Source organism: Trichechus manatus, unplaced genomic scaffold (assembly GCF_000243295.1).
Source record: "Trichechus manatus latirostris isolate Lorelei unplaced genomic scaffold, TriManLat1.0 scaffold00076, whole genome shotgun sequence".
In the NCBI taxonomy this organism is placed as follows: Eukaryota; Metazoa; Chordata; class Mammalia; order Sirenia; family Trichechidae; genus Trichechus; species Trichechus manatus.
The window spans coordinates 11,968,652-11,990,430 of record NW_004444012.1 but is presented as its reverse complement, the minus strand read 5'-3'; the positions used below and the strand labels follow the sequence as shown (position 1 = coordinate 11,990,430).

The following is a 21,779-nucleotide window of genomic DNA, read 5'->3' as shown; positions in this document are numbered from 1 at the left end:
CAGAAGGCCTCCAAAATCCCACAATCCTCTTGACACGTACTTCCGGTTTGTCTAGCTCAGACGTAAGTGGTTTTCTATTCGTCGCGCAGCAGTGTCCTGTGGATCTAGACGGGGAGGTGTATTTTCTGGTCGTTGACGCTGTCGGTGTTTATTGTTTGGGATTAGTCAAGTTTAAGGAGTTACCGCCGCTGCCATCAACATGTCGGTCCCAAGCGCACTCATGAAACAACCGCCTATTCAATCTACGGCTGGGGCCGTCCCGGTCCGCAATGAGAAAGGTACTGTGCTGAGCCCCTTTACAGTCGTATCTTACCTCTTCCTTCCCCAGCATCTTCCAAACCTTCTCCTGGCCGACGACGCCAACCTCCCCTCCTCCCGACCCTTAACACCTGGTCCCCAGTTTCTGTAGCCTTCCCACCCTAAACTCTCACCCAGCCGCGTTGTCTAGGGGAAGAGAGTGGGGAACCCGTTTGTGTCTGATTTTTTTTTTCGTGTGGCGTCTCTACTCTCGCATACAGCATCCCACTTCCCCTGACCTCCATCAATTCGTTAGATTAATATATATTTATATATATATAGACTAATGTATGTTTGCAGGGCGTTGTGCGGGATACAGTCCTTCTTTTGTTCTCCATAGCAATATGTTTATGCTTTTATGAATTACCAACATATTTATGTGTCTCTCTCTCCTTGCTGTTAACCTCGTTGAGGCAGGAACCATGCTTTATTTCAACTTCTTATCACTTTCAACCAATGCAGTGCTGTATTTATTAAAATGAATACAAAATTATGTAAGACAGTGCCCCTGACCGTAAGGAACTCACATTCTAGTTCTGTTTAGATGTAAGACATGCAAAAAAGTAACACATTCTAAGTAGTGGATATCTAGTCTTTCCACCTGTAATACTTGTCATATAGGTGCTATAAACCAAGCGTTGTGGGAAGGCAGAGAAGAGATCACTTCAGATTGGGGTAGTCAAGGAAACTTTTTGAAGAAGGTGGCATTGAAGTTGAACCTTAAAGAATGGGTAGCATTTCAGTGCGTGCAGATGGAAGAACGAACAACATACCTGTTTGGGGGTCAGAGTTTTTTCAGTAAAGATGTTGGAAAATAATAACAATTATTTCTTTTTGTTTTTAAAAATATACTGTACCTATTTTTGTGCAACTTGCTTTAAAAAAATGGCTTTTGAGAATTATCCTTGGGACACATTAGATGGAATTCATTTAACTGCTTATGAACTCCATTGGATAATTAAACCAGTTTGTCTGTTCCCTACCGAGGGACAGTTAGTTGTGTTTTTTCCTCCTATTGCAAAAATGCTGCAATTGTCATTCTTAAACATGTGTCTTTAGTTCCCTTGTATGAGAAGTTTTCTAGGGTAGACGCTAGAATTTCATCAGCTTCGCTTATTGCCAAATTGCTGTCCAAAGTCAGTTGTAAGAATGTAACAGTTTTTGTTTCCCTGTATATTCATCCACACATTTGGTTGTATAAGATTTTTAAATTTGTACCCAATCTAACAGGTGTGAAATGGTGTCATTTTAATTTGCGTTTCCCTGATTGCTAGTGAGGATAGGCATCTTGTTCGTTTTTTTATTGGCTTTCTGGGCATTCTCTTCTAGGAATTACCTGTGTCTTGTTACTTGCCCATTTTCTATTTGGTTGTGTTTTTATACATTCCAAACCTGTAATATATTTTTTTCCTCATTTTTTTGCTGCTTTTAACTTAAATTATGGAGTCTTCTGTTACAGTTTCAGTTTTAATGTAATCATATTTATTAATCTTCTGTGTTTTGGGCTTTTTTGTATATTGTTTAAGAAATTTTTCCCTACTTTGAGATCACAGATATTCCAATTATAAAGATTTTCTAAGATGTAAATGTTTGTGTATACTAAATAGGATTGAATACACAATTACAAGACAGGCTCTAAGTTAAGGAGCTTGCAGTCCAGTAGAGGATGTAAATGTTTAAGATATATCTTTCACATTTAAGTTTTTAATCCATCTGGAATTGTGTGCGTGTGGTATGAGTTAGGGATATGATTTTACCTTTTACCTCAAGGTTAACCAATTGTCCCTACTCCATTGATTGAATAGCCCATCCATTTGCCACTGATTTTTAATGCTTCTTGTGTAATATGGAAACCCTGTGGCATAGTGGTTAAGAGCTACGGCTAACCAAAAGGTCGGCCGTTTGAATACACCAGGTGCTCCTTGGAAACCCTATGGGGCAGTTTTGCTTTGTCTTATAGGGTCGCTATGAGTCAGAATCAACTCTATGGCAACAGTTTTTTTTTTACTTGTGTAATATACCAAGTTCTCATATGGATTTGTTTCTCTGCTCTTTGCTGTCTTCTTTGGTCTCTGTGTACCCCTGAGTCAATGACATACTGCTTAAATTCCTCTAAATAACCCTTGCTGTCTGGTGCAGGAGCACCCACCACTGCTTCCACATTATTCGTCTTCAGAATCGCCTTGGCTCTTCTTTTATTTTTTTTAAATTGTTGTACTTTAAGTAAAAGTTTACATTTTAAGTTAGTCTCTCTTACAAAAATTTATACACACATTGTTATGTGACCCTAGTTGCTCTCCTATACTGTGATAGCACACTCCTCCTTTCCACCCCGGATTTCCCGTGTCCATTCAGCCAGCTCCTGACCCTCTCTGCCTTCTCATCTCACCTCCGGACAGGAGCTTCCCATTTAGTCTCATGAATCTACTTGAGCTAAGACGCACACTCTTCACGAGTATCATTTTTGTCCCATAGTCCAGTCTAATCTTTGAAGAGTTGGCCTCGCGTATGGTTTTAGTGCTGGGTTGACAGAGAGTCGGGTGGCCATGCTTTCTGGGGTTCCTCCAGTCTTAGTCAGACCATTAAGTCTGGTCTTTTCACTAGAATTTGAATTCTGCACCCCACTTTTCTCCTGCTCCATCAGGGACTCTCTGTTGTGTTCTCTGTCAGGGTGGTCATTGGTGGTAGCCAGGCACCATCTAGTTCTTCTGTGTCTTGGCTCTTCTTGATCTCCTGTTCTTCCACATGACTTTAGAATCAGCCTAGGGGAAACTTTTAATGGAATTGCATTAAAATTATAGATTATAGATTTGTAGATTAACTCAGCACAACACAGCTGCCCTCTTCTCATCCATGAACACGATAAAATTCTCCATTTATTTCGATCTTTTATATCTTTTGATACAATTTTATATTTTTCCTCCTAAAGGAAACACTGATAAATTTATTTCTAGGTAACTTATAGATTATTTGCTATTGTAAATTATATTTTTTAACTATTTTTAATTATATGTAGTCAATGTACAGGTACACTTTTTTTTTTTTTAATAAATCCAATCTTCATTTGTCTTTGGGGATTGAAAACATTACATATAAACTTACAGATATACTTTAATACATACATATGTAACAAAATACACAAATCATAAAAATTTACTCCAACGATGAAGAAGAGTTGGACAGTGTTGTCATTTTTTCAGATGCAGTAATAATTCCACTTATGAAAGGTTCTGGATCATCTGGATTATCCCTGGGAGTGGTGATGACATTTCTAGTCAGAAAATTAGTGAGAGTTGTCTATATGGTCATTTCCTTTTTTTCTTCGTATATTTCACATAACATCTCACTGCTTCCTGAATCTGCCTGTCGACTTTAGCAAAGTGATCAGTGTTTAGGTCCATGTTTTCAAGCAACTGAAGCCCCAATTTAGTTTAGAAAAGATTCCAGCTTATCCTTTCACTATATTTTTTTGACAACTTCTCTCCTTCCTTCTCCTTCTTCCTCATTAAAAAAAAAAATTGGTTTTAAGTGTGGTTCTCTGGAACTCAAGTACATTGTAAGTCAGGGACTACCTGTACATTATTTGGATTTTCTATAATTTTATTAACTGTCTCCTTGGTTGGGAACTTTAGGTTTGTTTTTTCAATTTGGAGACATAAATATTTGATAATCTTTGGTTATTCCTTTGGTTAGTGTCCTAAAAGTGGAATGCTGGGTTTAAGGACCACTTTTTTTTTTTAATTGATGTAATTAAATGAAGTTTACTTTTCAAGTTAGTCTCCCATACAGAATTTTTTTTTTTTTAACATATGTTGTTATGAGACCGCAACCACTCACCCCATTCTGCGACAGCACAGTCCTCCCCTCCGCCCCTGATTCCCCATGAACATTCAATCAGCTCCTAACTCTCTCTGCCTTCCCCTCTCACCTCTGGACAGACGCCGCCCCTTTGGTCTCTCGTATCTACTTGTCTAAGAGGCATATTCTTCATGAGTATCACTTTATGTCCCACAGTCCAGTCCAATCCCTGTCTGAAGAGTTGGCCTCGGAAATTGTTGTAGTTCTGGGGTGATGGAGAGACCAGGGGCCATGCTTTCCGGGGCGCCTCCAGTCTTAGACCATTAAGTCTGGTCTTCTTACTAGTATTTGAGTTCTGCATCCCATTGTTCTACTGCTCCATCAGGGACCCTCTGTTGTGTTCCCTGTCAGGACGTTCATTGGTGGTAGCTGGGCACCATCTAGTTCTTCTGGTCTCAGGCTGATGAAGTCTCTGGTTTATGGGGCCCATTCTGTCTCTTGGGTCAATACTTTCCTTGCATCTTTGGTGTTCTTCATTCTCCTTTACTCCAAGTGGTTGGGACCAATTGATGCATCTTAGATGGCCACTTGCAAGCTTTTAAGACCCCAGATGCCACTTACCAAAGTAAGATGCAGAACATTTTCTTAATAAGGTTTGTTATGCCAATTGAGGACCACTTATTTTTATATACAGATCTTTTATCCAACATTCGTCTTGAACTTTCTTAGTTTATCTGTTGGTTATCTTGTTATCTTCTACATAGACAATCATATGGTCTGCAAATTATGGCAGTTTCTTCCTTTTCAATCCTTACGCCTTTTATCTTTTTTCCTTATTGCCCTAATTAGAACCATAATACAGTAGTGACTTGAAGTTGTGATAGGAACGACATAAGGATGCCAGCTGTTTTTTAAAGAGAATGCTTCTAATGTTTTATCATTACATATACTGTTTATTGTAGCTATTGTAAGGATTATATGACTTTAAAAAATAGTGTATTATCTTCATTAATTGGTTGATGAGATAAATTATATTATTTGATTTTTCTAAGGTTAAGCCATCCTTTTAATCTTAGGCTAAATTCTACTAAGTCCTGATGGCTTGAGGATTTTTATTTGTCTGTTTATACATTACTGGAATAAATTTGCTGTTATGTTATTTAGTTCTTTTGTATCTATGTTCATAAGTGAAATCCACCTAAAGTTTTTCTTTGAACTGTCCAGATTTATTGTCAAGTCATACTCATAAAATGAGTTAGTTAGTTTTCGTTCTTTTTCCATTCATTGGAATTGTTTGTAAAAGACAGATTGTCTACTCTTGCAGGTCTGATAATGCGTAAGCTAAAGGAAAAGAAAGTAGAAATAGATATAGAAGATTGAGTTATGTGGTAATAGATTATAAAGGCTGCCATGGAAAATTTCAGAGGGAACTAAAAGAATGATTGAGCAGCATCTTAATTTTATGTTCCTAGTGAAGTTACTAGTGTGGGCACTGTTACAGATAATTTGCTTACGACGATAGTTGAGGTAGACTAGCATGAATATATGTTGGATGCAGTCTGCTTGTTTGGGAAACTTTTTTTTTTAAACCATTTATCTGCCCACTGTCCTCCACTTCATTGTACCCAAGCTAGGCCTCATTATCATTAGTGTTGGTATTCACTACAATGGCTTCCCGTGACTTGGCCTTTGTAGGAAAACAAAGATGATTGTGTAGTGGCTCTCTTCTCCTGCTCAGACTCTTGTCTACCAAGAGTACAGGGCTCTACTGTAAAGGCCAAAGGTTGAAGGATATTGGGAAAGAGTCTACTGAATCATAATGTTATCTTTCTCACCCAGGTGAGATTTCTATGGAAAAAGTGAAGGTGAAACGCTATGTGTCAGGAAAGAGGCCAGACTATGCCCCTATGGAGTCCTCAGATGAGGAGGATGAAGAATTTCAGTTCATTAAGAAAGCCAAAGAACAAGAAGCAGAGCCTGAGGAACAGGAGGAAGATTCGTCTAGTGATCCCCGTCTGCGGCGTTTGCAGAACCGTATCAGTGAAGATGTGGAAGAGAGGTAATGACTAGGCTTGTGTTTCACTGGACTTGAACCCCTACAGGTTAACTAATAACAGTACCAGCACCACCAACAATAATTAATAGCTAATACTTGAGTAGTTCTTACCATGTGCCAGGCGCTGTTCCAAGTACATTACATTTACTAATTCTTGTAATCCATGCAGCAGCCTTTTGAGGTAGGTACTATCATCCCTGTTTTAAAGATGAGGAACTGAGGCACACGGGTTAGGTAAATAACATGACTAAAGCTACATAGCTGGTGAGTGGCAGCTTCAGGAAACCGCAGGTTACCTCTTGCCCAAAGGCCCTAATTAACTCATTAAGGGACTAGAAAACACAGACCATTGGTTGGTTTGTTGAGAGGAGTCTTTTTAGCACAAAGACGTTTTATAAAATTTGTGAAATTGATTTTATCCATCCACTTATCTAAAGGCTACTGAGGGGAAATTACAGTGAGGAAGTAGCAGGAAAGGCCAGGTAAAAGGTCTTGTGTAGGAGGACAGCCCCCACTGAAGGGTTCTGTATGTCGTGACTGACAGAGGTCCCAGACCGACTCAGTTCACAGTGTCTGAGGAATTTTTTCATGGAGTCCCTAGACCTAAACATTTCCATTTATTTTAGTAAGAAGTTAGATTCAAATAACTTAATAAATGTCCTAACAGTTCAGTAATTTGGAAAAAAACACACACACACACACGAAAGAACAAAAATTCTATTTCATTCTTTAATAAGTACAGTTACCAGTACTAGCTAATAGGATTTATGTCCCTGTTGGATATTCAGAGGAGCACTGGTCGCACAGTGGTTTAAGCGCTTGGCTGCCAACCAAAAGGTCACCAGTTCGAACCCACCAGCCGCTCCATGGAAGAAAGATGTGGCGTCTGCTTTCACAAAGATTGCCAAAACCAAAAGCCAAACCTGTTGTCGTCGAGTTGATTCCGACTTATAGTGACCCTATAGGACAGGGTAGAGCTGCCCCATAGGGTTTCCAAGGAGTGGCTGGTGGATTCAGACTGCTCACTTTTTCCTTAGCAGCCAAGCTCTTAACCACTGCGCCAGTAGGACTCCTACGTAAAGGATACAGCCGTGGAAATTCTATGGGGCAGTTCTACTCTGTCCATTAAGGTCACTGTGAATCAGAATCGGCTTGATGGCAGTGGATTTGGTTTGATTTGGTTTTAGATACTCAGACCTTGCAGTCAGATTGGATACCACCAGCTCATTTCCTGTTCCATGTTGATTTTTGTGCAGTACTTGGCTTTTTTATCACAGCAGCTACCAAAAACCACCTTCACAAAGATGTACTGCCAGTGAAAGGAATGTAGTGTGATCTAATATTAAAAATGCGAACAGCCTTGTGGCTGCTGTGAATTTGCTGCGTTGCCCTGGGGCACCTCAGCGTACAGTTTGAGAACCATGGATGAGGGCTATCCTGTGAGATACTGACCTGTAGCCTGAAGTTCATGTTTTAGGCCCAACTTGACTATTATTGATGGTTTGGTTTAGTTTCTTTTATCTGTGCCTCAGTTTCCACGTTGCAAGACTTCGATATTAGTGAAACCAAACATAATGTCATGGTGCTCTGTGACTAAGGAAATGTAGTTGATGCCCCTTAGTTTTTGTGAGATTCGGTGTTAAACTTGGAAATACTGTTTTTCAGATTGGCTCGACATCGGAAAATCGTGGAACCTGAAGTGGTAGGAGAAAGTGACTCAGAAGTAGAAGGCGATGCTTGGCGCATGGAACGAGAAGATAGCAGTGAAGAAGAGGAGGAGGAAATTGATGATGAGGTATGATAATGGAAAATGGGAAGTTCTTTCTGGGTATGAGAAAAAGTTGTGGCCTGTGCTCCTTTGTCGGTGCCCTAAAGGCAAAAGATTGCTGCTTTTGGCAGAACTCTGATCACATCCCCTGTGTGTTGGCGATAGGATTGAAAATAGAATGGTACTGAGTTGAATTTACTCATATCAGAGTTCATTGGGTGTGATGAGGGGAAATAAAAAGCCACCTTAGGGCACAGGCCATTTGACTAACTGGCTTGCACTTGTGACTGGATAGGAAATAGAACGGCGGCGTGGGATGATGCGTCAGCGAGCACAGGAGAGAAAAAATGAAGAGATGGAAGTCATGGAGGTGGAGGATGAGGGACGTTCTGGGGAGGAGTCAGAATCAGAGTCTGAGTATGAAGAGTACACAGACAGTGAAGATGAGATGGAGCCTCGCCTTAAGCCCGTCTTCATCCGAAAGTAAGTATCTCACAAGCCAGGCCTGAATCTACAGGGTATTTACTGCCTTCCAGGTCTGAAGGTCTTCTCTATCCCATGTTCTTCTGAAACAGAAGTCTTCTGCCCCGTGCCCTGGCCCCAGGGTCATCTGCTGAGGAGTATCTTGATGCCCCTGGTGGAGTCTGGGTTGTGTCCACAGCTCCCTTTCCAGTTAAAGAGCACATATCTGCCCAGAGTCTCACAAGACAAACAGTACATTACTTTAGGCACAAATTTAAACTTGAAGAGCAGATTCCTGTTCCTTTCCTAATGGCTAGCCATCTTGCTACTTACAGTCCAGTAGGTTCCTTGAGCTACCCAGGCAGTGCTCAAAGATGAGTGAAATTTTGCTGCTGTAAAGACCTGGGATGACTCCTCCCCCAACTCTTTGCAAATTAATAGAGCCAGAGATTGGTTTTGTGTGATTTGGGTGGGACTTGATCTAAGGAAACAGGGAGCTCCCCTCTAAGGGATTTAGGTAACTAACAGGACCTCTGTGCTGCAGGAAGGACCGAGTGACAGTTCAAGAACGTGAGGCTGAAGCACTGAAACAGAAGGAGCTGGAGCAGGAGGCGAAACGCATGGCTGAGGAGAGGCGCAAGTACACACTCAAGGTATTAGGGTGGCTGTGAGGAGGGTGAGCACAAGGGGCAGTGTAATTAGGTTTGTCTGAGCAGAATAAGGAAGTCCAGTAACTGAATTATTCTCCCTGTGCAGATTGTAGAAGAGGAGACCAAGAAGGAGCTGGAAGAGAACAAGCGGTCCCTGGCTGCACTGGACGCACTCAATACTGATGATGAAAATGATGAGGAGGAATACGAGGCGTGGAAAGTTCGGGAGTTAAAGAGAATCAAGCGGGACAGAGAAGATCGAGAAGCGTGAGTATTGCGATAGGCCTGGACTTAATACTGCTAATTGGAGAGGTTCCTAATAGTATAGGTCTGAGGCTCAATAACCACTCTGAGTTTCAGTCCAGCTTTCTTTGGGGTCCCTGGTGGCGCAGTTTGTACTCAATTACTAACTTAAAGGTTAGCAGTTCGAACCCACCCCTCATGACGCTGCAGAAGAAAGGCCTGGCGATCCGCTTCTGTAAAGATTACAGCCAGGAAGGCCCTGTGGAGCAGTTGTGCTCTAACACATGGAGTCATCATGAGTAGGAATCGACTCAGCAGCAACAGGTTTGGTTTTTTGGTTTGGGACGGAATGAGTTTCCCACATTTAGGATATGGCTTGTTACAGTGAAATCAAGTAAAAGTAACACATTTTGTCACTGTTTCTCCATGATGAGAGTGCCAGCTAATGCTTCCTTTAGTTTCCTACAGGCACCCAAAAAGTTACTCACTATATAAGTTATTGTTGTGTTAACTCAACCAAAAATTAAGTGGCTTAAAACAGTAATCTATTATTTCTCACAATTTGGAGGTTGGCTGAGCAGCTCCTCTGCTGGTTTCATCTGGGCTTACGCAGCTGCATCCAGCTGGAGGGTTGACTGGCCTAGAAGGTCCAAAGTGGTCTCTGTCACATGTCTGGAAGTTGGTGCTGGCTGCCAGCGGGATGCCTCACTTCTCCAGTACACCAGACTGACTTCCTTTCATAGCAGTCCCAGGGCAGCATGCCAAGAGAGCACAGGTGGAAGCTGGCTGAGGCCTAGGTTCCAGAACTCACACATCATTTCTGCCACGTGGTATTGATCAGAGCAAGTCACAAGGCCAACTTAGGTTCAGGGGGAGGAGAAGTAAACTCCACCTCTAGATAGGAGCAGCAAATTCACACTGCAAAAGAGCATGCCTGCTGTGATGGGAAGAATTTGTGGCACTTAGATAATCTATCACATTCACTGTATTAGAGCAGAATTGTTTCTGAGCTGCATCACCCATTACTGCAAATTGCTGGGAATGGAGTATAATCCTGTCAATAAGAAACTCTGGGCAGCTGCCCTTCGTCTGCAGTTTCTAAGGTTCCTTATCCCAGGCTTTGAGTAGTCCATGTACCCTTTAAAATTGTATGCATACGTGCATTTTTCTGGAGAAAAGAGATCTGTGAGCAAAATAAAAAAAAGGTTAGAAAGTCACTGTAATCTACTTAATGATGGTAATCCTTGGTTCATGACATGTGTAAGCATGTCTTAATGATTTCTGATAGAATACCAGCACAGACTTTGATTTTTGTAAAGCTAAGGAGGCTTTTTATAGGAAAGGGGAATTAGTAATGTTGCGAAATCAAGCAGTAATAGGATGTTGTAACCTCAAAAAGGCTAGAGTCAACTTTTGGAAGTTTGCAACACTTGGTCTGGCCAACGTAGTAAAGACTGCCTCACCTTTTTATTTGTAGAGCTCCTGATCTCGATTCCTAACAGGCAGTGACTAATGAAAGGAGGGGAATAATGCTTGAAAGGAGATGGAACTGTGTTACTGTCAGATAACTGGGTGTTTGTGAAGCTGGAACAATACTAATCTTTTTGCTCCCTGGACAGGCTTGAGAAGGAGAAAGCAGAAATTGAACGCATGCGAAACCTGACTGAGGAAGAGAGGCGAGCTGAGCTTCGGGCAAATGGCAAAGTCATTACCAACAAAGCTGTTAAGGGCAAATATAAGTTCTTACAGAAGTATTATCACCGGGGTGCCTTCTTCATGGTAAGAAGTGAAAAAGGAATTGGAAAGTACAGTAGTAGGGAATACTTAGAAGCTTTGAATTCTGTTTTTCCCCTCAGGGATGAAAACTGGTCCTGGGGGGATGATATTTCCATTTGTCAGTGGTCAGCTTCTTCATTGGCTTTTTGTTTCTGAGGAATATAAACCTAGTAGAGAAAAACAACAGGATTGTAAAAGTAGCAGCCGCTCTGTTTTGACCCCTGCTTTCAGAAGAAGGAAACGATGTAATAGAAGAATTAAGGAAATGAAATGGGGAGATAGTGATCCATACAGATACTAGATGAATTAGGTCCACAAAATCACTTAGGTATCATTATTTCAGAGTCAAATGAGAAGTTTGCTTATGTGAAAACAAAGCTATGCAAATGAAGTGATGTGGACTTCTTCCAGTTATTTGGATTAACACCAGTGATAATTGCTTAATACAGGGGTAGCTGGAAAGGAAATGGGAAAATTGATTGCATTTATTAGTGTGATAGAATATGGTTTGTTAAATTGTTTTCTATTGTTAAAGGGGTTTGTCTCAAAAACTAGACTAGCTTTTTCAAGTACTCTGTATTAAGTCCTAAATATTCCCACTGTAGCTAAATTCCTGTCCTTCACTGCAGTACTAGTGAAACTCAAAAACTTGAGTGATTTCCTTACTCCCTTATGAAATCAGTGTCAGTCTATCTGAACAGCAGCAATGTTGATTATATACTTTTCCAGCCCATGCGATTTTATTGATTGGAGCCGGTGGAGATTATGAACTACTACTTAAACTGCTTCAAAATCATGAAATATTTCTACATAGGTATTTCAGCAGTTTTAATAACGAAGCTTTTTAGAGAAGCAGTGTATTGATGGCTAAGATGTATAAAAGGTTTATGTAGAAATCAGTCTTTGGCACACATGCTCAAATATTGATAGCTTTTCATCTGGACAAGGAGAGCATCTCAAGAGTGAAGTTGAAGTAGCATCTATAGGTTAAATGAGGGATTTCAGACCCTGACGAGGAGAAAAGTAGATCATACGAATTGTTTAATTGTTCTGTCTTTAAATTGGGTTTTTCAGCACCTGAAGGGAAAGCATGTTCAGCAGTTCCGTGAAGCCTTCCTTAACCAAGACGTATATGTTTATAATCTGTATCATAACAATATGATCTTAATATTTTTATTTGAAGCTAGTCCCTATAGTTCTTGACCATTTACTGTCAAAAGATCACTGTTGGCACTGCTAGAGAATACATAATCCTTGCCTTCAAAAGGCTTACAATCTTGAAGTCGGGCTGAGGCAACTGTACACTATAAGGAATAGTGAAAGTACTGTGCAGATTCTAAAGAGGGAGATGGTGTATTTGGTAAAAGACTGAAAAGGATGACACAAGGAGGTCAGGGTAGGAAGACATTCCAGGTGAAGGGACTAGCAGAGCAGAGGCAGAAAGTACCAGATATAAAGGGAAGTTGTAGGGAAAGCTAAAAGGTAGGGAAAGATTCTAGAGTATTTGGCCTTGATTGCTAAGCAGAGAGGAGTTGTGCTATTTAATAGAGAGCCAGTGGAAGTTTTTTTAGCAAGACAGACATATAATTAGAGCTGTTTTAGAAACTAACCCAGCAGAAGTGTGAGACTGACTGCAGGGAAAATAAAGTAATCCAGGTGATGAGAGCTCACGTGAGGTGGCACCTGATCGCGCACAGGGGTTACTCAGATTCTTCATCTGGGTAACTGAGAGGCTGTTGGTCATCGTAACAGAAAACGTGAAATCAGAAGAGGCTGATTTGGAAAGGGGTTTGAGAGGGCTATACAGGATTGAGGATCTCTGATGGCACAGTAGTTAAGCACTCAGCTGCAAACCGAAAGATCAGCAGTTTGAACCCAGCAGCCGCTCTGCAGGAGAAAGATGTGGCAGTCTGCTTCCATGAAGATTTACGGCCTTGGAAACCCTATGGGCCAGTTCTACCCTGTCCTGCAGGGTTGTTAGGAGTCCGAATTGACTCGACAGCAGATGGTTTTTTATACAGGGTTGAAGTCACATGAGTGAGCTCATTGAGCACAGAGAGAAGATAGCCTTCAAAATACGTCTGCCCTTAGGAAGGAGAAAGGCAACGCAACAAAGGAAAAAGAGTATCACTTCCTCCTCAACTAGATTTAAAGAGCAGGTTCACTGTCCTCTGCTTTCTCTGTATCCCTTGTAATAGAGTTTAATAAATATGTGGTTGAATATATGGAAAATAAAACATTCTTCTCTATAGGATGAGGATGAAGAAGTATACAAGAGAGATTTCAGCGCACCTACTCTGGAGGATCATTTCAATAAAACCATTCTTCCCAAAGTCATGCAGGTATGGGGGAACCTTACTAACACAGGAGAAAAAAGGAGTGCATTGAGGGCTGGGGTGTGGTATGTTTGTGGTATAACTCATCATCCATCCTTCGCTCAGGTCAAGAACTTTGGACGCTCTGGCCGTACCAAATACACCCACCTTGTGGATCAAGACACCACCTCCTTCGACTCAGCTTGGGGTCAAGAGAGTGCCCAGAACACAAAGTTTTTTAAACAAAAGGCAGCCGGGGTACGAGATGTATTTGAGCGACCATCTGCCAAGAAGCGGAAAACTACCTAGAGTTCAACTAGTTAGTCTTCCAGCTGCGGGACACACAGGGAAATCGCAGCGCTTGATCCTTGATTGGCTTTTACTTACATGGTATTCAACCTAATGGACCTATTGCCATCTTTGTGATACTGGGCAGCCCAGCATTTGAAGAAGGTGCTTTGTGAGGTTTGGACTCAATGCTGAGAAACCTCCAGAAAAGCACTGGCCAGGTAGGATTAGAGACCACCCACTTAAAACCTTGAGAAATCTTAGGCTCCGTCGCTGCTGTGGCTTCAGTTTTTTTCCAGGCCCTGAGCTTGAGTCAGAAACATGGGCACATAAAAGGACAATAATTATTTCTGCCTTAGGGTTAGGGGTAATATACCAGGAAATCTAAGCTCACTGAAAACCTGTTTTGCATTTCTTGGTTGAAGTAAATTTTTATAGGTAAAACATACTTTTTGGTCCATTTATGTGTGTTAAGAAATAAAAGAAACACACACCAAGAGGATTTTTAGCATAATACTGGAAATGTGCAAGTTAACAAGTATCTACCTATTAACTAAAACAAAAAACAGCAGGGGATTTTTGTACAGAGGGTGTTTCACATTTTGATCTTCCTCTTTGGTCTCATATGCAGATTCAGATACCAGTCAGGGTTTGTTCCACGTGCAGCCACAGATGTTTGGTTTTCCCTGGTCTCTAAACTGTCACTGTACACGGAGCAAAAAGTTGACCCACGAGATGGGCACGCATCTTACTGAATCCCCGGGGAAAATACCTCCCAGTGTCTTCTCCTTGGCCTGCTCCCATGTCAAGGAGGGCACCGGGGCTCTCTGAGTTACAGTGTAGTGGCATCTTGCTTGAGTTAAATTCAACTCCGTGATTTTTGCTTTTGACATTTATTATATAACCACCATGCACAGGGCAGAGCACTAGTAGCTGTAGGGGTATAAGGGAGAAGACATTTCATCAGTGGAAGGAGTATTTCTTGATTACACAAAAAAATAAGAACAAGGTCTTTTCACATCCTTTAAATGCCCCATGGGGAGAATAACTCAAACACCTTTAATGTCTTAGAATAAAAGTATGAGTGCAGATATTTACTCTTGAGGTAATAGACCAAGCACATGAATGTAAGTACAAGTCCCTGTTGTGTGTGCCAGAGGGGATATGATCTAAAGACTTATCCTAGAGCCAGAATGAAAATAAGGCCTTGAAATTATTTACGAAGTGTTTACAGCTTCCATTTGAGTGTCCACCGAGGCAGGTATGAGGGCAAGCATTTTACATTCACCAGCTCATTAAAACTTAAAACCTAGTAAGTTATGTATCATTTTACAATTGAGGAAACAAAAGCTCAGCAAGGTGACTTGGCCAAAGGTGATAAAACTTTGAAAGTAAAATTGTCTTCTCTTCAGCATAGGAAATGGAATGTAAGGTATATTGGTAACTTACGTCTACATACAGCGGCTCCGTGGCAGGTGCTGGCCTCGCAACTATTCATAAGCCAACCTGGAGACACATGCCATGGGGGTACAGTAGCTTTGCTGAGAGTCCAAATGTACCTTAAGTACTGATGAGTCTAGTCAGATGAATGAGCCTGGCCTAGCATCTGCATCTGAAGGCCTTTCCTTTTAACAAATCTTATACACTGATCCTTCACGTAGGTTCATTAAGGGTTGAGAGGCGGTCACTTAAATTCAGTTATACTCCAACATAAACTTCCTACAACAAAGTACAATATAATATACATTGCACTTGATCCAGTAAACTTCAAAAAGAGACAAAAACATCTTTATTGCAATAAGTTAATCCAGTCGGTGTGTCTGAGAAAGATCAGTTGGTTAGTGCAATAAGAGCCTCGACCACGTTGCCCATGTGCTCCCGCAGGCTCCGTTCTGCTGCTGCTCTTGAGATCTCCATCTCTGTCATCTGCAGGAAAATGATCAATCATGTTACCTGGATTCTTACCAGGCATTAATGCCACCAAAACACGCTGACTCTACTTTTAAAATAAGTTCAGGAAGCAACCTCCCCTATCCATTGACTAGTTAAGCATTACTACTCACTATCAGCTCCAGATCTTCCTTCTTGATGGTGACTTTTGCCAGTTCCTTCTCCCTGTAAATACATATGTGCATTAGTCTCCATTCCCTTATCTCCACCGTGGACTCCCAGCAAGGCTTATTCCCAGCTGTGCCTTGTAAACAAATGATTCTTGATTAACATTTGTGGAATGAAAATACAAAATGACTCCCACCCGCCCTCACCTAACAGCCCCATGGTTTCCCCTTCTGCAGCAGGTGTTGGCCAGGAGGCCTTTCCTTCCACTAACAGGGTAAAGCTGTAGACCTTAGATCTGCAGAAATTAGGTTCTACAGTGGTTTTGCTTTTAGTCTAACGTGAAAAGGGGGAATGGTAGGGCTGGCTGCATGTGGAAGACTTACCGCTCCTGTTTGGCTTTCTGTTCTCTGGACCGCCTGTCTCCAATCACGGACATGGCCTATGGGGAAGACAGGTCTATAGTTACTGCCACAAGCTCTGCCTGGGGCAGTCCCCAATGATCTGAAAAGCCAACGCCACGCGGGTTCTGTATGTACTCGTGATGACGAGTGTGTCAGGAACCAAAGACTGTTTAATTCAATACTGTGCACACGAGGTCCACTTTAAGCCCAATTTCCATCAAGCTCCTCTTCGCTAAGCCGCGAGCTCCCGGTGGCAGCTGAGTTTCCCTCGGCTCTACCCTCTTGCCTACTCCCGCCACAGGATCGGGACCCAGTCCTGGAGCTCTGGCTTCCAGCGACAGCCTCTGGGCTCCCTCCGCTCTCAGTCCGCCCGTCACGCTCCCGGCCGACCTCACCGTCTCCAGATTGGAGCTCTGGATCTCCTTCTCCTCCGCATAGTCGGTGACCCGCTCCAGGTCCGCCGCACCACTATCATGCTTCCGTGGCTTCTCGGGAGGCCGCTCCGGGCCGCTGGTCTCAGTCTCCAACTCCAGCTCCACATCCCCCTCAGTCGCCATCCCGATCTCACCGCGCCACCGCCGGCCGTCACGACCACTTCCGGGAACTGCCCCGCAGCTTCCGCCCGGAGAGGAGGCGGGGCCGGTGCTGGGCCACGCCCCCACTACGCTCCGGCTCTAGAAGCTTCAGAGAGGAAGGTTGCTCGCCTCCCCAGGCTTCCTTTAGGTTTTGTATAGTGTTGGTTTCTGTAAGGCCTTCTCCAAGGCCTAACAGCTGTCACCACTCCAGGCCTCACTGGCTGTGTCCTTCTCCAGTACGTCCCAACCGACATCCTTGCTCAGCTTTACCTGGAACGTAACACACACACACCTGTTCAACCTAGATGTCTAATCCTAAACTGATTAAGAATGCTAATCCACGAGAGGCTAGATATGCAAATTGCTCCTTAATCTGGGGAGAACAGCCTGAGTAGCCCCAGGGATGGGGCACTGGAGAGAAAACCCCTTCACTGGGCGTTCGCATTTACCACATCCTGGAAATCAGCGGTTCTTTGCCGGATGTCTCCCACGCCCTGGCCTTTCTGCCTTAAACTGGGAGACTAGCCATAGCACGGAGTTAGTCCAATGGGCTAAGGGCAAAATGAAGTGGCTACTTTCCCATATGGTGGACCTGGGCATCGTTCCTGGGACAAGGATGGTGGGCGCAACAGCCATCACAAGCCCCAGCACCTCCCTCCGCCTGGCACAGCCGCGCAGTGGAGTCAACAGTGTCATAGTGAATTCCCCCTTCTACCAGGTGAGAGGGTATTTGGGTAGATAGATTTGAAAACTCCCTTGATCAAAGGCTGTCCGAAAAACAGGAAGGGAAGGGCGGCTGGAGCTGAGGAGGAAAACGAATGCCAGCCAATGGGCCTTCCTTTCCCCTCTGAGGCTCTTTTCCCCAGTAGCAAGCCTCTCCCATGCTCCCCACCCGCCAACGTTTCAATCTGGGGAAATGTCAGAGGCCGGGTGTAATTTAGGCCTTTTCGAAGGTTTCCTCAACCCTGCAGGTAAGCCCTTGTGATGAAAGACCAACTAGTTGTCAGTGGAAGGCAATCCTAAGTAGCGTGGAACCAGACATTGAGAATTCCTGAGTAAAACGAGGGAGAAAAGGAAAGGGCACAGTTTGGAATTCAGTCTCATGGGTTAACCTCACACCTGCATGAATGTAAGCCTCTCCTGAGCAAATCTCCACCCTGCCGCCCTGCATCTGTTCTGCCCCCAGGTGTCCTGCTGTGGCCCTGCTCCGTGTACCAGCTGCTGCCACTCTAGGTGGCCCTCTCTCACAGAGTCCACGTGTAGCCGCCTGTTGTACATCCTCCTGCATGTGGGAACCTCAGCAGTCTGCTGCCTCCTGCTGTCAAGGACAGTGGTGGAAAAAGTCTGGGGCAAGGGCCATGGGGTAATTGGGAGGGGATTAGGTTGGAATGTGGGGAAGGATAAAAGAACCTTCTGACAGATCAACCTGAGTGGGAGGTGGCAAATGAATGGACACAGCAAGTAGCAGTAGGTACCTCTCCATGCATATGACTTGCCCTGCCGTTTCTCACACACACCCTCCCTCTAGATCCAGATGCCCTCGGGGCTGTGCACCCGTTTGGCCACTCGGATTGCCCAGTGCTCAGTGGCTCTGGGGCTGTGTACCGAGGATGTACAGGAACCGCCACCTTCCACCTGCTGCAGGCTGTGCTGCTGGTCCACCTCCACTCCCCCACCAGCCCAAGGGCAAAACTGCATAATAGGTTTGTGTGTATTCTCTAGCTGGGGTGGAACAGGGGAGGGAAGTAGACAGAAGCTGGATAAAGGAAATTTAAGGATGAGGTAATAGCACCGTGAAGACAGAAAACTTGGGTCTACGGCCCTGCTTCGTCTGTAACTGCTATGTGACCATGAGCTAGATACTTAACCTCCTTAAGTCTGTAGTCTCTGAAGTGGAGATAACAGTGAGGTTACTATAGGCAAACCTTCTGTAAGGTGTAAAACATTGCCCAGATGTTTCGATTATCAGAGGATTAGAATAACCCTTTCCTCTACTTACTTTTCTCGTCTCTGCTCTTTCCTATGTTTGCTTTCTCTTTTCCCTTCCCCTGTAGTCAGTGTTCACTCTCGTTTGCTTTTTCTTTTTAAAAATATTTTACTGTTTTCAGTGGAAGTTTGCACAGCAAATCAGGTTCCTGTTTGACAATTTCTATACTGATTGTTCAGTGACGTTAGTTTTGCCTTTTCTTCTGAGTCTGGTTTTCTCACTCCCTCCTAACCAGCTTCTGGCTCCTCAAGCTGCTATTCTTGCTAGGTCTCTGTGCTGTGGCCTTCTGCATCCCTGATGAGCATCTCTTCCCAGGTACTCTCCATCTCACACCCTGGTCAACAGGTGTAGACTAAAACGGTTTCTAAGTCAGAGGGCAGAAAGAGGACTAGGAGTCGTGATGTGACCAGCTACCTCTTCCCACTGATGCCCATCTTGCAGCCTGGCATTACATTGGCATTTGTGGAGGCTTTGCTTTCATCCTGCTACAGCTGGTGCTCATCACAGCCTTTGCCCATTCCTGGAACAAGAGCTGGTAAGGGGTACGTAACCCTACAGGCTTTTCCTGGGGAGGTCTGTCTGGCATTACTAGGCCCGAGCAGCACTAAAAAGCTCAGAGTGTGACGACCATCTGTGGGCCACGATGGATGGGAAGTCACACCAAGAGAAACAGTAATAGGTAGAAACAAAGATATGGAGCTTCAAACCATTGCCAACCTCCCACCCTTAGGGAGACAGGTGCAGCCCAGGACTGCGGCTGGTTCCTGGCAGTGCTGCTGGCCACCGTGCTCTTCTACAGCACGGCAGGCGTGGGAGCTGCGCTCCTGTTCCTCTACTACACGCACCGGCTGGCTGCCTGCTCAACGAGATGCTGCTCAGCCTGCACCTTTGCCTCTGTGGTCTCCTCTCCTTCCTCTCTGTGGCTCCCTGCATGCGCCTCAGTGGGTACATGCCCTACAACATTCAATCTGGGGGGCTTTTTAGGATAGCAAATTCCACTAGTTTCCCGAATCTCAATCCAAGTATCTGATAGCAGAATCTCTGCTTCCCTCAAGGGGTGGGGAGGCCAAAGCAGGGGTGGGAGTAGGAGTGGAGGAAGTTAGCCCCCCGTAGACGAATGATCCCCGTTCTCCGCAGAGCATACCCGCTCTGGCCTTCTACAAGCCTCGATCATCAGCTGCTATATCATGTATCTTACTTTCTCTGCGCACTCCAGCCGTCCTCCAGACAGAGGTAAGGACAGGACCCAGACTCCTCAGGCTCCTGTCAAATACCCAGCTCCTTGTTCTTAGCACCTCTCGTTACCCCTTCTCAGTAATCCTTCAAGAACAGAATCTCACCCGGTGCCTGCCTAGCCTGAGTGACATGGGACCCCAGACACCTCCTGGCAGTGCTGAGTGCTGGCATCATGTATGCTTGTATGCTTTTTGCCTGGTGCGTAAACATGTCAAGGGGAGAGGTTTGAGAGGCGGGGAGGATACCCAGAGTGGGGAGGGATGGTCACGTCTGGGACTATGGTTTATTTAGACTCTAAACCTTAAAGCAAGACCAGAAGAAAGCTCCCCATGAACAGGGACAGTTTCTAAGAATAGCATTGTCAGATGATCTGTATGAGGTGATGGGGTTGGGGCAGGGGGTGGGGGGAGGACTCGAGAATTAAAAATACACGCAGAGATCTTAGGCCTTCACACACAGAGACTTCTAAATCCCTGCAAGCTCTGAATGATGTTGGGGGAAAAGGGGTCTCAGGGAGCAGTTAGTACCCTCCTGAGGGTTCCTAATATGGACCCACTGGCAGTAAATACACACTACTTGACTGGGTCTGCTTGAGAACTCTCTTTTTTCTCAGAAATGAGGCTTCCTACCTGGCTGAGGTATTTGGGAACTTGTGGATCGTCAAGGTTTATAGCTATGAGTTTCAGGTGAGAATGGAGAGCTCAAGATCCCCAACGCACTTTCCCCCACCACACAAACTCACCACAAACACCCACACACGTCCTACCAACCTCTACCCAGAATGCTCCAGATTCTAGCTGCTAATACCTTTTATTGAGTACCCACAATCTGGCTAGATACTTTACATACATAATCTCGTTTAATTTAATCCTCACAACAACCCTGTGAGGTAGGTACTTGCTCCATTTTACAAATGGAGAAATCGAGGCACAGATTAAACATCTCATACCAAAGGTTCCATAGTCAGTTATGTGCTCGAGCTGCAACTTGAACCCAGGTGTGCCTCCACTTGTTACCAGACTAATCTTTTCAGAGATGGAGTTTCCTAGACTAACAGCCTCACGTGTTCTTTATTGTCATTCCAAAACACACTGCCTTGTTTTTGCAGAAGCCGTCTCTCTGTTTCTGCTGCCCCAAAAAAGTAGAGCCAGAAGAAGGTGAGTTGTCAAGTGAGGATCCCTAAGAAATGGGATCTCTGTAGAGTGCCAGAGAGCCCTCAAGAGCCTCCAGGAAAGCAGCTGGGGGAGGAGGGAAGAGGTATTTTAGCAGAACTGCTCCTAGCAGCTCTTCCTTCTCTCCAGGGCCAAGGGGTAGGGCTGCCAGGCCAGCTGATCAAGAGACCCCTCCAGCGCCCCCAGGGCAAGCCCAGCATCCTTCCTACAGCTGTTCTGCCTTCCACTTGGTCTTCTTCCTTGCGTCACTCTATGTCATGGTCACCCTCACCAACTGGTTCAGGTGGGATGGTGTTGGAGCTGGGACATTCCCCTGAAAACACAGCTATTTTGGGAAAAGAGCAATTCAAGGCCACTCCTGAGGATTCTCAGGAGACACACATTGGTCTGCCATACTCTTTGGGTGGGGAAGCAGGATAGGTCTAAAAGCTGAGGTGCTGCATTCTCTAACCAGAACCTTTGGTTCCACAGCTACGAGGGAGCAGAACTGGAAAAGACTTTCACCAAGGGTAGCTGGGTGACCTTCTGGGTCAAGGTTGCCTCATGCTGGGCCTGTGTGCTCCTCTGTCTGGGGCTGCTACTGGCCTCCAGTCTGGGACCTTCTAATAAGCTGGGACTCCCTTGAGGTTGTGCCCCTAGTCTTGGCTCAGGGGAGCTGTCCAGCTCAGCTCAGTATCTCAAGAACTCAATAGGCAGT

At 44.2% G+C, this 21,779-nt stretch overlaps 3 protein-coding genes across 3 annotated transcripts; 2 read left to right on the top strand and 1 right to left on the bottom strand.

Annotated features, from left to right (window-relative positions):
* Positions 1 to 15: 15 nt before the first annotated feature.
* Positions 16 to 14,191, top strand: MFAP1 (microfibril associated protein 1). Its single transcript, XM_004380698.1, has 9 exons — positions 16 to 278; positions 5,935 to 6,154; positions 7,817 to 7,946; positions 8,215 to 8,402; positions 8,926 to 9,034; positions 9,138 to 9,298; positions 10,894 to 11,053; positions 13,303 to 13,392; positions 13,492 to 14,191. Exons 1-9 carry the CDS (start codon positions 200 to 202, stop codon positions 13,672 to 13,674), a joined length of 1,320 nt encoding a protein of 439 aa, XP_004380755.1. The 5' UTR covers positions 16 to 199; the 3' UTR covers positions 13,675 to 14,191.
* A 1,222-nt stretch (positions 14,192 to 15,413) lies between these two features.
* Positions 15,414 to 16,920, bottom strand: HYPK (huntingtin interacting protein K). The gene is made up of 4 exons (XM_004380697.2): positions 16,508 to 16,920; positions 16,095 to 16,150; positions 15,717 to 15,768; positions 15,414 to 15,579 (listed from the first exon to the last, which is right to left on the bottom strand). The coding sequence occupies exons 1-4, from the start codon at positions 16,667 to 16,669 to the stop codon at positions 15,484 to 15,486; spliced, it is 366 nt and encodes a 121-aa protein (XP_004380754.1). The 5' UTR covers positions 16,670 to 16,920; the 3' UTR covers positions 15,414 to 15,483.
* A 383-nt stretch (positions 16,921 to 17,303) lies between these two features.
* Positions 17,304 to 21,707, top strand: SERINC4 (serine incorporator 4). The gene is given in 15 exon segments (XM_004380738.1): positions 17,304 to 17,405; positions 17,874 to 18,050; positions 18,216 to 18,240; positions 18,243 to 18,390; positions 18,910 to 18,989; positions 19,116 to 19,209; positions 19,405 to 19,517; positions 19,520 to 19,615; positions 19,812 to 19,907; positions 19,990 to 20,056; positions 20,058 to 20,108; positions 20,524 to 20,596; positions 21,019 to 21,067; positions 21,212 to 21,365; positions 21,554 to 21,707. Coding segments are annotated over 15 exon segments (1,479 nt in total).
* Positions 21,708 to 21,779: the final 72 nt, after the last annotated feature.

Bases quoted from the DNA above. Each gene is read 5' to 3' on its own strand.
- MFAP1 (XM_004380698.1), top strand. From the start codon at position 200: ATGTCGGTCCCAAGCGCACTCATGAAACAACCGCCTATTCAATCTACG. The intron at 6,155-7,816 runs GTAATGACTAGG...ACTGTTTTTCAG, and splicing joins AGTGAAGATGTGGAAGAGAG to ATTGGCTCGACATCGGAAAA. The intron at 9,035-9,137 runs GTATTAGGGTGG...CTCCCTGTGCAG, and splicing joins GGCGCAAGTACACACTCAAG to ATTGTAGAAGAGGAGACCAA.
- HYPK (XM_004380697.2), bottom strand. From the start codon at position 16,669: ATGGCGACTGAGGGGGATGTGGAGCTGGAGTTGGAGACTGAGACCAGC. The intron at 15,769-16,094 runs GTAAGTCTTCCA...ATGTATTTACAG, and splicing joins CAGAAAGCCAAACAGGAGCG to GGAGAAGGAACTGGCAAAAG. The intron at 15,580-15,716 runs GTGAGTAGTAAT...ATTTTCCTGCAG, and splicing joins AGGAAGATCTGGAGCTGATA to ATGACAGAGATGGAGATCTC.